We start from the raw sequence: 14,785 nt of genomic DNA, 5'->3' as shown, positions 1-14,785 counted from the left end.
TCATCTGTTGGGTATTTGGTGCTACCTTTTGGAAATTGTGAATAATGCTATAATGGACATTACATACAGGTTTATATTGAGTTACTACTTTCATTTTTTTGGTATATATACCTAAAAGTAGAATTGCTGGGCCTTATGGTGAACATTAACATTTTAGGAATCAATTAACTAAAATGGACTAACTAGAATGTGTGAATTTAATTCAGATGACCATTATATCTACTACTGTGGGCAAGAATCTCGTAGAAGAACTGGAGTAGCCCTCATAGTCAACAAAAAAGTCTGAAATGCAGTACTTGGGTGCAATCTCGAAAACAATAGGATGATCTCTGTTTGTTTCCAATCACAGTAATCGAAGTCTATACCCAACCACTAATGCTGAAGAAGCTGAAGTTGAATGGGTCTGTGATGATCTACAAGATTTTCTAGAACTAACACAAAGAAAGATGTCCTTTTCATCATAGGTGACTGGAAAGCAAAAGTAGGAAGTCAAGAGATACCTGGAGTAACAGGCACGTTTGGACTTGGAGTCAAAATGAAGTGGGGCAAAGGCTAACAGAGTTTTCCCAAGAGGGCGCACTGATCATACAAACACCTTTTTCCAAGAGACGACTCTACACATGCACATCACCCGATGGTCAATACCAAAATCAGATTGACTATATTATTTTCAGTTAAAGATGGAGAAACTCTATACAGTCAACAAAAACAAGACCAGCAGCTAGAGCTGACTGTGGCTCAGATCATGAACTCCTTATTGCAAAATTCAGACTTAAATTGAAGAAAGTAGGGAAAACCACTAGACCATTCAGGTATGACCTAAATCAAATTCCTTGAAGAGATTAAGAAGAGGTGGAAAGAATACACAGAAGAGCTATACAAAAAGATCTTAATGACCTGAATAACCACAATGATATGATCATTCACCTAGAGCCAGAAATCCTGGAATGTGAAGTCAAGTGGGCCTTAATAAGCATCACTACAAACAAAGCTAGTGGAGGTGATGGAATTACAGCTGACCTATTTCAAATCCTAAAAGATGATACTGTGTGAAAGTGCTGCACTCAATATGCCAGCAAATTTGGAAAACTCAGCAGTGGCCACAGGACTGGAAAAGGTCAGTTTTCATTCCCATCCCAAAGCAAGACAATGCCAAAGAATGCTCAAACTGCCACACAATTGCACTCATCTCACATGCTAGCCAAGTAATGCTCAAAATTCACCAAGCCAGTCTTCAACAGTATGTAAAGCATGAACTTCCAGATGTTCAAGCTGGATTTAGAAAATGCAGAGGAACCAGAGATCAAATTGCCAACATCTGTTGGATCATAGAAAAGGCAAGAGAATTCCAGAAAAACATCTATTTCTGCTTTATTGACTATGCCAAAGCCTTTGACTGTGTGGATCACAACAAACTATGGAAAATTCTTCAAGAGATGGGAAGGGAATACCAGACCACCTCACCTGCCTCCTGAGAAATCTGTATGCAGGTCAAGAAGCAACAGTTAGAACTGGATATGGAACAACAGAGCCGTTCCAAATTGGGAAAGGAGTATGTCAAGGCTGTATATTGTCACCCTGCTTATTTAACTTATATGCAAAATACATCATGCGAAATGCCAGGCTGGATGAAGCACAAGCTAGAATGAAGATTTCCAGGAGAAATATCAATAATCTCAGATATGCAGATGAAACCATCCTTATGGCAGAAAGCAAAGAGCTTCTTGACGAAGGTGAAAGAGGAGAATGAAAAAGCTGGCTTAAAACTCAACATTCAAAAAACTAAGATCATGACATTTGGTCCCATCACTTCATGGCAAATAAACAGGGAAACAATGGAAACAATGACAGAACTTTATTTTCTTGGGCCCCAAACTCACCGCAGATGGTGACCACAGCCATGAAATTAAAAGACGCTTGCTCCTTGGAAGAAAAGCTATGACCAACCTAGACAGCATATTAAAAAGCAGAGACATTACTTTGCTGACAAAGGTCCATATAGTCAAAGCTATGGTTTTTCCAGTGGTCATGTATGGATGTGAGAGCTGGACTATAAAGAAGGCTGAGCACTGAAGAATTGATGCTTTTGAACTGTGGTATTGGAGGAGACTCTTGAGAGTCCCTTGGACAGCAAGGAGATCAAACCAATCAATCCTAATGGAAATCAATCCTAGTGTAAATCAATCCTGAATATTCATTGCAAAGATTGATGCTGGAGCTGAAGCTCCAATACTTTGGCTACCTGACGTGAAGAGCTGACTCATTGGAAAAGACCCTGATGCTGGGAAAGATTGAAGGCAAGAGGAAAAGGGGATAACAGAGGACGAGACGGTTGAATGGCATCACTGACTCGATGGAAATGAGTTTAAGCCAACTCTAGGAGATAGTGAAGGACCGGAAAGCCTGGTGTGCTGCAGTCCATGGGGTCACAGAGTCAGACATGACTGAGTGACTGAACTGAACTGTGGTTCATAATTCATATTGTGATTCATAATAAGAAATGAATCTTTGGTTTTTGTCCCTGTTTTTTTTTTTTTTTTTTTGGTCAAGGAGCAATAAAAATTCTTGGAATTTTCCAAATGGTGAGAGCTGTAAGGATGTTTCTATTATGTCAATGAGGTAAATTTTAGAAAGCAACTGAGGATGGGGGCTGGTTGCTAGGAGAATCAGTCATATGATTAAGGGGTTGGAATTTTTGGTCCCACACCCAGACCTCTTGGGAGGGGAAAGGGACTGGGGATTGAAAGGATATCCAATTACCAACGATTTAATTAATCATGCCTATGTAATCAAGCCTCCATGAACACCCAAAAGAGAGGGTTTGGAGAGCTTCTGGACAGCAAGGGAGATTGACAGCTTCAGAGAAAGCATGGACACCCATGCCCTTTCCTCATACCTTGCCCTAAGCATCTCTTCCGTCTGGCTGTTCCTGAGTTATATTCTTTTATTATAAACTGGTGATCTAGTAAGTAAATAATTTCTTGAGCTCTATGAGCCCCTCTAGCAAATTAAAAACAAGGAAGTTCTTGGGAACCTCTGATTTATAGTCAAACAGTTAGAAGTACCCGTGACCACCTGGACTTGTGATTGGCATAGGAAATGGAGGAGTTGGGGGCAGACTTGTGGCACTAAGCCCTTAACCTGTAGGATCTGTTACTGTGTCTGGGTAGTAGGTAGTGTGAGAATTGAGTTGAATTGTAGAGCACCCAGCTGGTGTCCAAGAGTTGTTTGTTAGTGTGGGAAACCACCCCGCCCTTGCCAACACACACACACACACACACACACACACACACAAACACACACACTTTGGGATTGATGACTGGTGTCAGTGAAGTGGGATTTGCTAAAAGAGCCCTGGCTCACAGAAACTTGTGATTTGGAAAGAGAAAGGATAAAAGGATAGGAGAACAATGTGGAATCAAAGGTCATCTGGTCACCCACAGTACAGAGCAGCCACCATGCTGCAATCATTTCCTAAAGGTAAAAGTTACCAATGGAATTTAGAGATGGATCCAACTCTTGGAATTTAGTCACTGGATGCATAAGGAAATGTAAACTAGTAAGACAGAGGCAAAATATTCACTCCCTTGGTTATTGTGATCTATAGTAGATAAACTAAAAGTAAACAAGAATAGTGTGTCAGATTTTGATGCTAGACGAAAAGCAGATTTCAGTGACTCAGAGCTGCAACTGCACCACCACCACCACCACCACCAAGGTTAAAAATTGTGCAAGCACAACAGAAAGTACCTTCTAAGACCTCTCTGGCTACCAAGACAGGTAGTCAGCATGGAAAGAGGGAAAAACCAAGAAACTACTGATACTAGGAAGTGTAGTGTGAAGGAGTTGTCTCATTTTATGAATCAGTATCATCAGCTTCCTGAAAAACCTTTACCAAAATGGATTATGAGAGTGACTAATTTAGAAACTGTGTCTTTGTCTTTGGTTTTGGTGGAAGAGCATGCTTGCGTTGACACAGGACCTTCAGGTCACTATGAAACAATCACCAATGTCTATATGTGATTCAGACAGAAAGCAGATTCTTCCCAAGGGAACAGCCAGTCTGGTGGACTGGGTAAAGTGCACTGTAAGGTCCATTTACCCTGAAAAGAAGGGCTGTCCATCTCCCCCTGTGAATGTCAAGTAGAGAACTCCAGATTAAGCAGCTGATTCTTGTATGCAAGCCATGGAGGATTGGCTTTGTGATGACAGGAATATCCATTAGCTGATTATGCCCATTATCCAGGGCTCTTTCACATGGATATCCCTTATAATCTTACTGTTGCAAAACTTACAAAAACAGTTCTGGAAGCCTTATGGAATTTTCTGCCTCAGTTTCCCCTCAGGGGTACTACAGATGCTAATAAAAACATTAGGTTTGGGCTCCTCGGTGGCTCAGTGGTAAAAAATCCACCTGCCAATGCAGGAGACATGGGTTTGATCCCTGGTCTGGGAAGATCCCATATACTACAGAGCAACTGGGCTCATGTGCCACAACTACTGAGCCTGTGCTCTAGAGCCCAGGAGCACAATTCCTGAGTCCATGTGCTGCAACTGCTGAAGCCTCGTGCCCTGCAGCCTGTGTTCTGCAACAAGAGAGACCACCTACATGAGAAGTTTTCACACTGCAACTAGAGAGTAGCCCCTGCTCACCCCAACTAGAGAAAAGCCCACACAGCCACGAAGACCCAGCACTATCAATAAAGAAAGAAAAAAAAATTTAAACCATTAGGTTAATTAACAAGGGATTAGAGAGGGGTTGAGGGGAGAGTCAAGGGACTCTTCCCAACAAGGTGAAAATTTTGAAATGGTTATTGAGAAATGAGATGAATAAAGTAAATATTCATAGGAGTGAAACAAAGAGGAAACAGGACTCATCCCAGCAAGGTGGAAATCTTTAGATGGTCATTAAGAAATGAGGCTGACATTGATGGGGTCAAAGTATCCTCCTGCTGGTTCCCCAGCATTAGAAGACCCCAAACTAGTCTGCTCTGTTTACTCCAATGGGAAGAAACTTAACCCCTGACCTATAGCCAGTTGGTCAGAAGTATAGGTAACAACAACCTGGGCTTGTGACTTATCTCTGAAGGGTTAGGGGCAGTCTTGTAAGACTGAACCCTTAACCAGTGGAATCTGATGCTATCTCCAGATAGTGTCATAATTGAGTTGAACTGTAGGACACCATGCTGGTATCCAGGTTTTACTTATTGGAGGTATGGACAAACAAAACACACACATACACACACACACACACGCTCAGAAGTTGAAATTGGTTTCAGGAACCCAGTTGTATGTAATTCTATGTTTACTGTTTTGAGGAACCTGCAACACACTTTTAGAAATGTTTTTCTAAGCTTTCAGGAAAACAAACCAAAAAAACAAAACCCAGGAGAGGGAAGCGGCAAGAGATTTTAAAACTAGAACAGCAGGCACTATGTAAAAGTTAAAGCGTCCCTGAGGGAAAAACCCCCATAATTGGAGCCAGTGCTTTAGATATTATCAGAAATGCAGGACATGCAGGTGCAAACTAAAGAATGTACTTATCATCTGGGTCTGCAAGGGGAGTCATTAGCCACTTCAGTCACTGACCTTCAACCCACCTTAAATGGAGTTCATGACAGAGATCAAGATGAGGCATTCAGTGCTCCAGGAAACTGGCAGAACAAGCCTTCAGGTAGATTATTTTCATGAGCAACTTTTTATGAACCTGGCTTCTTGCATCTTTCTGTTTTTAGAAAAGCTCTAAAACCATTAACTATCTGTTTCTTGTGACTAGCAGCAACTTTCTACCAAAATGTGTATGTAGTTGCACATACCTCTTTCCCTGAAATCACCTATCTACTAACCTCCTCCCTTACCTATTTAAATTAATTTCTCAGAGCTGTCTGAGAGGCTGTCTCCTGGGCTATAGTCCTCAGTAAGATACTGAATAAACTTGACTCATACTCTTATGTTATGCAGGGACTGTATTTTTTTTTTCTCAGTTGACACAAGGTCCTTGAAAAGTGAGGGACCTGAAGCTGCAATCTCTGCATTAATCAGGACCCTTAAAAGCGAATACTCCCAAAACCTACATATAAACTGTTTGTCTCTGTCATGACCGTACGTAAGAAACAAAATAAACAAGAGCACTACTCTTACTGCTGCTGTGACTGGTGCTACTGGAAGTACTCACTTGAGAATTTGCAGCCCAAAGCTTGCTCTGGCTGAGGTCTAAAACAAATTCATACTATTCATGTCACTAGGGAAACCATAGGTGAATAAAAAGTGCCCCCACATTGTTAGTGCCCCTGGCACCCAGCAGAAATAAATTGCCATCTTTTTCAGAGGAAAGCATCCCCAATCTAGACCCCTCAGGGGTCCCAAAGATTTAACTTAATCAAGTGGGAGCTCCACATTTTAAAACTATCAAACACACAAGGAAATAAATCAACATGAGGGAGAGTTAGCAGAAACAACAGATTTTGGTTCTCTAGGACAGAAGATACTAGAATGATCAGGTAAGGACCTAAAGGAACTTAATATGGATTGTTTAGATAAAATATGTAATCAAAATGGGATAAGAAAAAGGGACTCACCTATGACCTGGAAAATCTGGGTAGAAAAATAAAATAGAATTTCTAAAAGTTAAAATTATTGTTGTTGAAATTTGAAGCTGTTTGAGTGGGTTAAAACAGCAAGTTAAATAGATCTGAAGACAGAGCAAACCTCAGATTTGGAGATATTTTCCAGAATGTTGCCCTAAGAGTTAAGAAGATGGAAAATATGGTGAGACTGAGATATGGAAGATAAGAGTAGGTAGGAAGGTCAAACAGGTACATAATTTTTAAATGACCCCAGAAGAAAGTCCTGAGGCTTAACAAGAAATGGTGATCAAATAAACTGGCAAAAATGTATGTAGATAAATTTAAACAATATTAATTATTTAAAATAGTGACTAATTTGTGGGGCTAAATAAAAGATCTGAAACTCTAAGCGAGGATGGCATGTGGGCTGAAAAATGAAAGTGTTAGTTGCTGAGTTGTGTCCAACTCTGTGACCCCATGGACTGTCACTCCCCAGAGGAGCTGCTAGGCTTCTTTGTCCATGGAATTCTCCAGGCAAGAATACTGGAGTGAGTAGCCATTCCCTTCTCCAAGGGATCGTCCCGATCCAGGAATCAAACCTGGGTCTCCTGCATTGCAGGAAGATTCTTTACCTTCTGAGCCACCAGGGAAGCCCCAAATTGAGGGTTGCTCAGGCTTAAATACAGTATGTGGTACTTTATTTTTTCATATATATTTTTGTTTTTTTTTTTTTTGTTTGTTTGGAGAAGGAAATGGCAACCCACTCCAGTATTCTTGCCTGGAGAATCCCGTGGACAGAGGAGCCTGGAGGGCTATAGTCCACGGGGTCGCAAAGAGTTGGACACAACTGAGCGACTTCACTTTCTTTCACTTTGTTTTGCTCTGGCTGAGCCCCTCAGCTTGTGGGATCTTAGTTTCCTGATGAGGGACAGAACCCAGGCTTCCAGCAGTGGAGGCTCTGAGTTCTAACCACTGGGTCACCAGGGTAGATTTGCTGGTGAAGAGGCAGCTAGGTCTGTGACTATCTGGGACGAGTACTTTCTACATAGAGGGACCTGCAAGAGGGAGGCTCTGAAGCATGAAAGTTCTTGATGTGTTTGAGGAGGAGAAAGAAGGCCAATGTGACCAGAGCTAGCTAGCACATGTGATGTAACAGACTGGATAATATAGAGCCAAGATACAAAGTGAATTTTATTCTACCTCTGGTTGACAGGCTTTGGAGGATTTTTCACAGAAAAGTGATATGCCTTATTAAATTTTTTAAGTATTACTCTGCCCACAGTAAGAAGAGTTGCGAGTGTATGTCTACTGGGTGGTGGGGGTGTGCTGCCAAGAGCGGGTGTACAGAGGCTGGTTATGAGGCTACTGCATTGTATCTTGGGCTAGAAGAGTGACAATGGACAAGGTAAAATGTGACTTCTAGTCAAAAGTGACTCCCAGGTTTCTGGTTTGGGAAGCTAGGGGAATTGTGGTTCCAGTGCATGAGATGAGGAAAGCGGAAAGGGAAGTAGGGTTTGGAGAGGGAGCAATGAGAGTTCCGTCTTGGGCTTATTAAATCTGAGATGCCGCTCAGATAAACAAGTGGAGCTATCAAGCAAGCAGTTGAATATAGGAGTCTAGAGATAAGGAACAGCATCTTAGATCACCACGCCAACCCTGTGCCAGCCTGTGACTGGAGCCCATCCAAGGCAGGCAGGCAGGAAATGTTCCAGAATGAGAGTTAGCAGTAACTTTGAGAAAAAGCCTCACCCGTAATGTTTACTGAATCTTTCATTAACTCATTTTGGAAAGCTTGCCAACCACACTATGGGCAGGGCACACTGTTGGCAAGACCAGGAAATCAGTGTGGTTTGACTTCCTCGCCACAAGGTTCCCTGTTGTTCACCACTGGGGCCACTCCTCTCCCCATAGACACTCTCTCTTCACCCTGAATTCCACCAGTCGACAACTGGATGTTTTGTCTGTGCAGAAGGCTGGCAGATGGGTCTGGGCAATTGTGCCATAGAGAATTAGAATCTCTGTGTCTCTAGAGGACAAGATTCAGTTCTTTTTCCAGGGCTAAAAGGAAAGAGAAAAAGGCAGGTTCCTGCTTCCCTGCATTTATTTCTGCAGTTATCTGGAATACCTTTTACTCCTCTCTCATCAATCTCTATGCCAACCATCCTTCAAGAGTCAGACTTCGTGTCGTCTTCTCTGGCAGCCTTCCCCAGTTCTCCTGATTAGAATTCTTCTCTTTGTCTCCCATACTCCACTTGCTCTGAGTGCCTCTATAGTGCTAACAACAGTCTGCCTTGTAGTCCGATTATTTGTGAAGTTCTGACTTCCGTATTATGCTGTCAACTCAGAACACAGGGGCCTTTTATTGTATGTTTCTGTATCTCTCACATAGTTCTTTTGCCACAGTAAGTAATTTATGAATGAATATTAGTGGAATTTAACTTGCAATGAAAATATTTTGCATGTTGAAAGTGAGTCTCATAGACAAGCAAGGCCTTAATTCCTGAGATAACATTTCTTTCTGAACAGTTAGATAGTGAAATGTAGAATCTACCAGCAGCAGACATGTATGAGAACTACTAATAATTGCCAGCGTCTGTAATATGTGGATGGAAAATCTAATCTGTAATATGTGGATGGAAAATCTAATCAAGCTTATATCGAATCACAGAGTGAAATTGCCATTTGCAGCTGATGGACTCAAGCTGCCCACACACAGTGATCTGTTGTCTCCATTTCCCCATTTGTACTTCGACATTGAAGCCACTGGATGGTCCATATAGACTATTGTTCATGCTAATGCACGACCAAGCTAGCCTCCCTTCCCCCAACTCATGCTGGTTTTTTTTTTTTAAGGAAGAACAGGGAATAAATGGTTTAATGTTAATAAGATTTGATTGATTTTATTGATTTTGTGCTGGCAGTTGATTAATTACACAGACAGGTGTCATGCTTTTGTGTTCCCTTCTCTGACTTAAATACCCAAGTGTGTTTCAGACAAAAGCTGATGTCAGCAAGACCCTTGATCTCTGAGGATGCTGTAAGTGGTATCATAATGATTATTATTTTTACCACTTTCATTGCCCCTTCATGACAGAAATTTTATCACAAAAAACTGGCTTGCAAAATTAGATATTTGCAACGTAACCTAAAGTGTATTTGTATTATGTTAACCAAACAGAATTTTTTTTATTTTTGGCTATGCTGGGTCTTCACTGCTGCTCAGGCTTTTCTTTAGCTGCAGCGAGCAGGGGCTACTCTCTAGTTTTGGAGCTCAGGCTTCTCATTGTGGTGGCTTCTGTTGTTGCGGAGCACAGGCTCTAGAGCATGCAGACTTCTGTAGTTGCAGCTCACAGGCTCTAGAGCACAGGCTTAGTAATTGTGGTGCATGGGTTTAGTTGCTCTGAGGCATGTGGGATCTTCCCAGACCAGGGATCAAACCCGTGTCCCTTGCATTGCAGACAATTTACCACTGAGCCACCAGGGAAGCCCCTGAATGAAATTTTAAAAAGCAGATATGAGTGTGAGTTTCATTTGGAAATTATTTCTTACACTCCATTCCCCTCCTTTTTTCCTTCTTCCTCTTTGTTCTTTTCCTCCTCCTGTCCTTCTCTACTGCATACTTAGTTACCAGTTATGGTAATGAAAAGGAGTTTTCTTATTCATAGATTTAAAATGTGATCCATGAAGATGTTCTCTTTCTTCAATCCACTAAAACATTCTAATATATATCGGGCATTGTATACAAACCTTTGAAATCAGGGCTTAGGGGCATGTCCTCTCAGGCAATTGAATTGTTTTGTCCTGAGTTGAATCAGGATACCTGAGTGCTAGTCTGAGCTCTGCTATGATCCATCTGGGTGTCCTTCAGCCACTTTGACATCTATGTTTCGGGTTCCTCATATTTAACATGGAGGGCTTTCTATTTTCCCAACTCTGTAACAAAGCAGGGAAGGGTTGTTGTGTCTCAGTATCCAAGGCGTTTGGGAAAGCTGGGTAATCCACATGCACCATGTGAATTTGTCTGCATTCAGGAGCCAGTAAAATGTGGGGTGGGATCACGCAAGAAACATGATGCTGAACAGCTGGATTGCAAAATGAACGTGTTTGAAGCCAGCCACACCATTGTGAGTTTGTTAGAAGCATAGGGGCTTTGCCTTTCTTAGGAGCTCCCCAGAGAAGAGGTTATCCAAAGGCTTTTCCCAAAGCCTGGGTTGGGGCAGAGAGGCTTGGAGTTGGAGAAGGGTGGGTCATTTTTACAGCAAACCCAAGAGCAATCCATGAAGGCTTTGTTGTTCTACAATAGGATAGCATGGCATGCCAACACAATGGCTGCTTTTGAGCCTTTGGGCTTTCTTCTGGGGAAGTGATTTTCACAAGTACCTCCAAAATGAATGGTCTGGTACCTTTGGGGGAATGGTTGCCGTTTGAAGTATTTACTAAATTCTTTTTATGACCAGTAGTTGGTTGAGGTTTTCCATTTCTTTTTTGCTCATTTCTTTATTTGTGTTTTCCTTTAAAAATGATTCATTTCATCTGTCTTCAAGTAATTGGCATAATGATACAAAGAATAACTTCTTAATTCACAGTCATTGCTCCTTTCTTATTCCTAAATTTTTGTATTTCTGTTACCTGTCAAAACCTTTGAATGCTAGGTCGCATTGTCTGTCACTGTTGAGTTCTTGTTTCTACTTTTCTGCCTTTCTGTACCCTTTCAAAGCCTCCTTCTTATTTTCTGTACTTCAATTGAGGCAAAAACAACCCTGACTAAATTCTTACTATGTGATTAAGTGCTCTACCAGGAACCATGGGAAGATACAGAGGGAGGGATTAAATTTGGTCTTTACAGTCAGGGGACCTGTGATTTAATGGGAAGGAATAGGTGAGTACTCATGAAGATACAGGCAGGTTTTGAAACAGAGCTAGAGACCATGAATGGAGGGGTACCCAAGGGAGAGGCTTCCCTCACTCATGACCACAACTAAATGAAGCCAGTCAGGGGCAACCCCAGATACAGAGTGTGGCAGAGATCTTCAAGGTCAAGAGGCAGCAGGGGCATAAATAATTCAGAGATGTACAATGTTTCAAAGTTAGTCCAAGATGTCAGTGGGAGTCTGCAAAAGGGTTCGAAGCCATGTGTGTAACCTCTATAATCGTCTCTACTACCAGGACAATGTGTGTGTGTGTGTTCTCTCAGTCATATCTGACTCTGTGACCCTATGGACTGTAGCTTGCCAGGCTCCTCTGTCCATGGGATTTTCCAGGCAAGAATACTTGAGTGGGTTGCCATTTCCTCCTCCAAGGGATCTTTCCAACCCAGGGATCAAACCCACGTCTCTTGAGCCTTCTGCCTTGGCAGGCAGATTCTTTACCACTGAGCCACCTTGGAAACCCACCAGGGAAATATGCAGGCTGCTTATTGAACTAACATGCCAGCTAGTGACTGGGTCACTTGGGTGTGGTACTAAATAGCTCTTATGGCACCTGCAAATATTCCTAGCACTCCTGACACAATATTGAAATGCTCTATTTCAGTGTATCTCATCCATCAGATTATGAGCTCCATGAAGTCCGTGGCCTAAGTCTTACTCATTTTTGTCTCCCCAATGCCTGAACCACGTGTAAGTGCTTCTATTACTGAGTGGCTAAAAGCACAGGTTAGGATCACGTCAATTTGTACTTACGTGACTTCATCATATTCCACCTGACTCATTTACTTATTGTCTCTGGACCTCAGTTTTCTCGTCTGTAACAGTGATGACAATAACATTGACCTCTTGGATTTGTTGTGAGAGTAAATGGGATGACAGTTTTGGAAGTACTTAGCAGAGTGCCTGTTCAGAGTAAGCATTCAATTAGTGGTAGCTCTGTTTGTCATTACATGATTGTGGAATGAATGGGTGAGGATGAGTGGGCTAAAGAAGGATGGTGGCCTATTTGATGAGGTCAGGACCCAGGGTGGGAAGAGGCTTAATAGGAGCAAACTTGGCAGTGCTCCAAGTCTCCCTCCCTTCTCTTGGCATCCTTTGGGTGATTGGGAGGCTGAGACAATGGGGATAATCTTTAAGCCTCTCTTGCTTTGTGTAAAGCTTACAATCATCTTGGCTGGGGGAACAGGGATTGAATAGATCCTGGGTGGAGAATGATGTTATTAATATAAACATTTTTCAAATGTAACATATTGCTCTCTGCACCCAGCAAGCTGTTGTTAGTTTGTGAGCACTGTGCCTTTGGAAAACTATTGAAGGCAGCTTGAATGGGTAGCTTAAAACAATTAGAAACTTTGAACACTTTCAAGCTAAGGATTGGGATAAGAATGTTTTGACTCTATGGTTTCTCCTGGGGTTTCCCTGGTGTGCTGGACTAATTATCAAATGTAATTAGGAAAGCTGAGAAGTGGGGAGACTGCAGGGAGTAGCATACTTTCCCAGGGACCCTCATTTGTTTGTGCAGAAAGGAGTTGGGGGGACTGTCTCTCTACTGTGGAGAAGCAGCAACGCACAGGACACAAGTGGGCGGGAAGGATGCTGGGAACATGAATTTACCAGCAGAGCCTCATGCCTACAGGGGCCCATTGCTCTTGATTAAATGTTAAGTGGTCAGGACAGGTTTTCCCTCCCTTTTCTTCAGGAAAGGATGGTATTTCGGGCCACTACTAGGTTTTTGGTACACTTTTAGGAAAAGGTCCAATTTTGGGTGGGTCCAGAGAGGTTAAAACCTGGTCTCCTTCCTTCAAAACTCATGAAGCTGGAGAGAGGGACTTCCACATCTCAGTCAGCCACGGAGTCAGTCTACCTTAAGCTGCAGAAGATCTTTCTCATCTTCCTTGGCCTACACCCTTGACTCCAGAGTTGAGTTAGCAACACTCCATCTATGAAGCTCTGAGGAGAGGTGACATTTACAGGACTATTTACTTGCTGACTTTTATTCAGAGGGGAACATTCCATTTGACATGGTCTTGAAGTTACTCTTGATAAGATGGAAATAAAATACCACACATGCACCATGAAAAGAAACTGGCACTCTGTGTATCTTTTACTCACCAGGGGCTGTGGTGCAGACTATGAGCCTGGTATTTTGAGAAAAAGGAGATCCCTGGGGACTTAAAATGATGTATGAAGTTCATTGTCACAAGAGCATCAAATATCAAATCACTTTCTCTGCTTTCTCTGTAGGTAACCTGTCTCCATGATTTCTTTGGCGATGATGATGTGTTTATTGCCTGCGGTCCTGAAAAGTTTCGCTATGCTCAGGATGACTTTTCTCTGGATGAAAATGGTAAGGACAACCACTGAATTTTATTGTTTCATTGTTCTCACTCCTTCTATAACTTAGGATTTTCATGGGTTCTTATGGCCTGGAGAACATCCATGAGTGGTCCCTCTGTCCCATATATTTGGATATAGGAGACACTAAGTGAAAGTTGATTGCCCATCTCAAATGCATTGACCCTCCAAACTCAATAAAACTCACTACCTGCCACCATAGTGACCACATTTCTTGAACCATATATTATTTCACCTGGGCTGACAGGCTCAATCAGACCATGGGAAGGAACATTTGGAGTCAGAAGTTAGTTATTGTATGTGTATGTATTTTTTTCTAGTCAACATCCTCCAACTATTTGGCCTATGTTGGTAGTTCCATTTTAGAACTATTTTCCACTGTGCTCCTAGTGTCAAAAATTTTCCCTCTTCCTACCTCCTGGCTTACTGCCCCATTCCTCACACTTTGTGACTCAAGATTCCAGAAGATTGTGAATCTCAGGAAGGAGGTGAACATCTGCCCATCTCCTTTCACTTTAGTCCAAACTCTGTGAGTAAGTTATTGGTGAATTAGCTCACACGGTCACAGAGTTAGGGGATGATCCTGATGGAAAAACACATTCAAAACATATTTCCCAATAATGAGAAAAGTATGGGGAAAATATTAAGTTGCACTAATATAGACTTTACAAACAGCTCAAGTGACAAGGACCCTGAAAGAGATGGCATTTCTGCTGTGTTCCCTTTGAGAAGAGGCAGATGACCATAAAATAGGTAAACAAATCCCAGACTGTCCAGTTTCTTGTATCTTGTATATCTCCAGCTCTGGACAGTGATCACTAAAGTTTGTCAATCAAAACAAGAAGTAAAACTAACAAAAATGAGCTTTCTGCTTAATTCAGTTTCCCCCAAAGCTTAATATGCCAGAAAAGATCTCCTAATCTTTCAGAAAACCAA

General features: G+C 42.0%; 1 protein-coding gene across 1 annotated transcript in view; it reads left to right on the top strand.

Moving 5' to 3' along the window:
- Positions 1 to 14,785, top strand: part of DCX (doublecortin) — a 115,208-nt gene that overhangs the window by 70,618 nt on the left and 29,805 nt on the right. Inside the window, exon 3 of the mRNA XM_040266612.1 lies at positions 13,739 to 13,841. Within this exon, the coding sequence (XP_040122546.1) occupies positions 13,739 to 13,841 (103 nt within the window). The remainder of the gene's footprint in view (positions 1 to 13,738; positions 13,842 to 14,785) is intronic.

Source organism: Oryx dammah, unplaced genomic scaffold (genome assembly GCF_014754425.2).
Source record: "Oryx dammah isolate SB20612 unplaced genomic scaffold, SCBI_Odam_1.1 HiC_scaffold_23, whole genome shotgun sequence".
Taxonomy (NCBI): Eukaryota; Metazoa; Chordata; class Mammalia; order Artiodactyla; family Bovidae; genus Oryx; species Oryx dammah.
The sequence above is the reverse complement of the archived record's forward strand: the minus strand, read 5'-3'. Positions and strand labels throughout refer to the sequence as shown.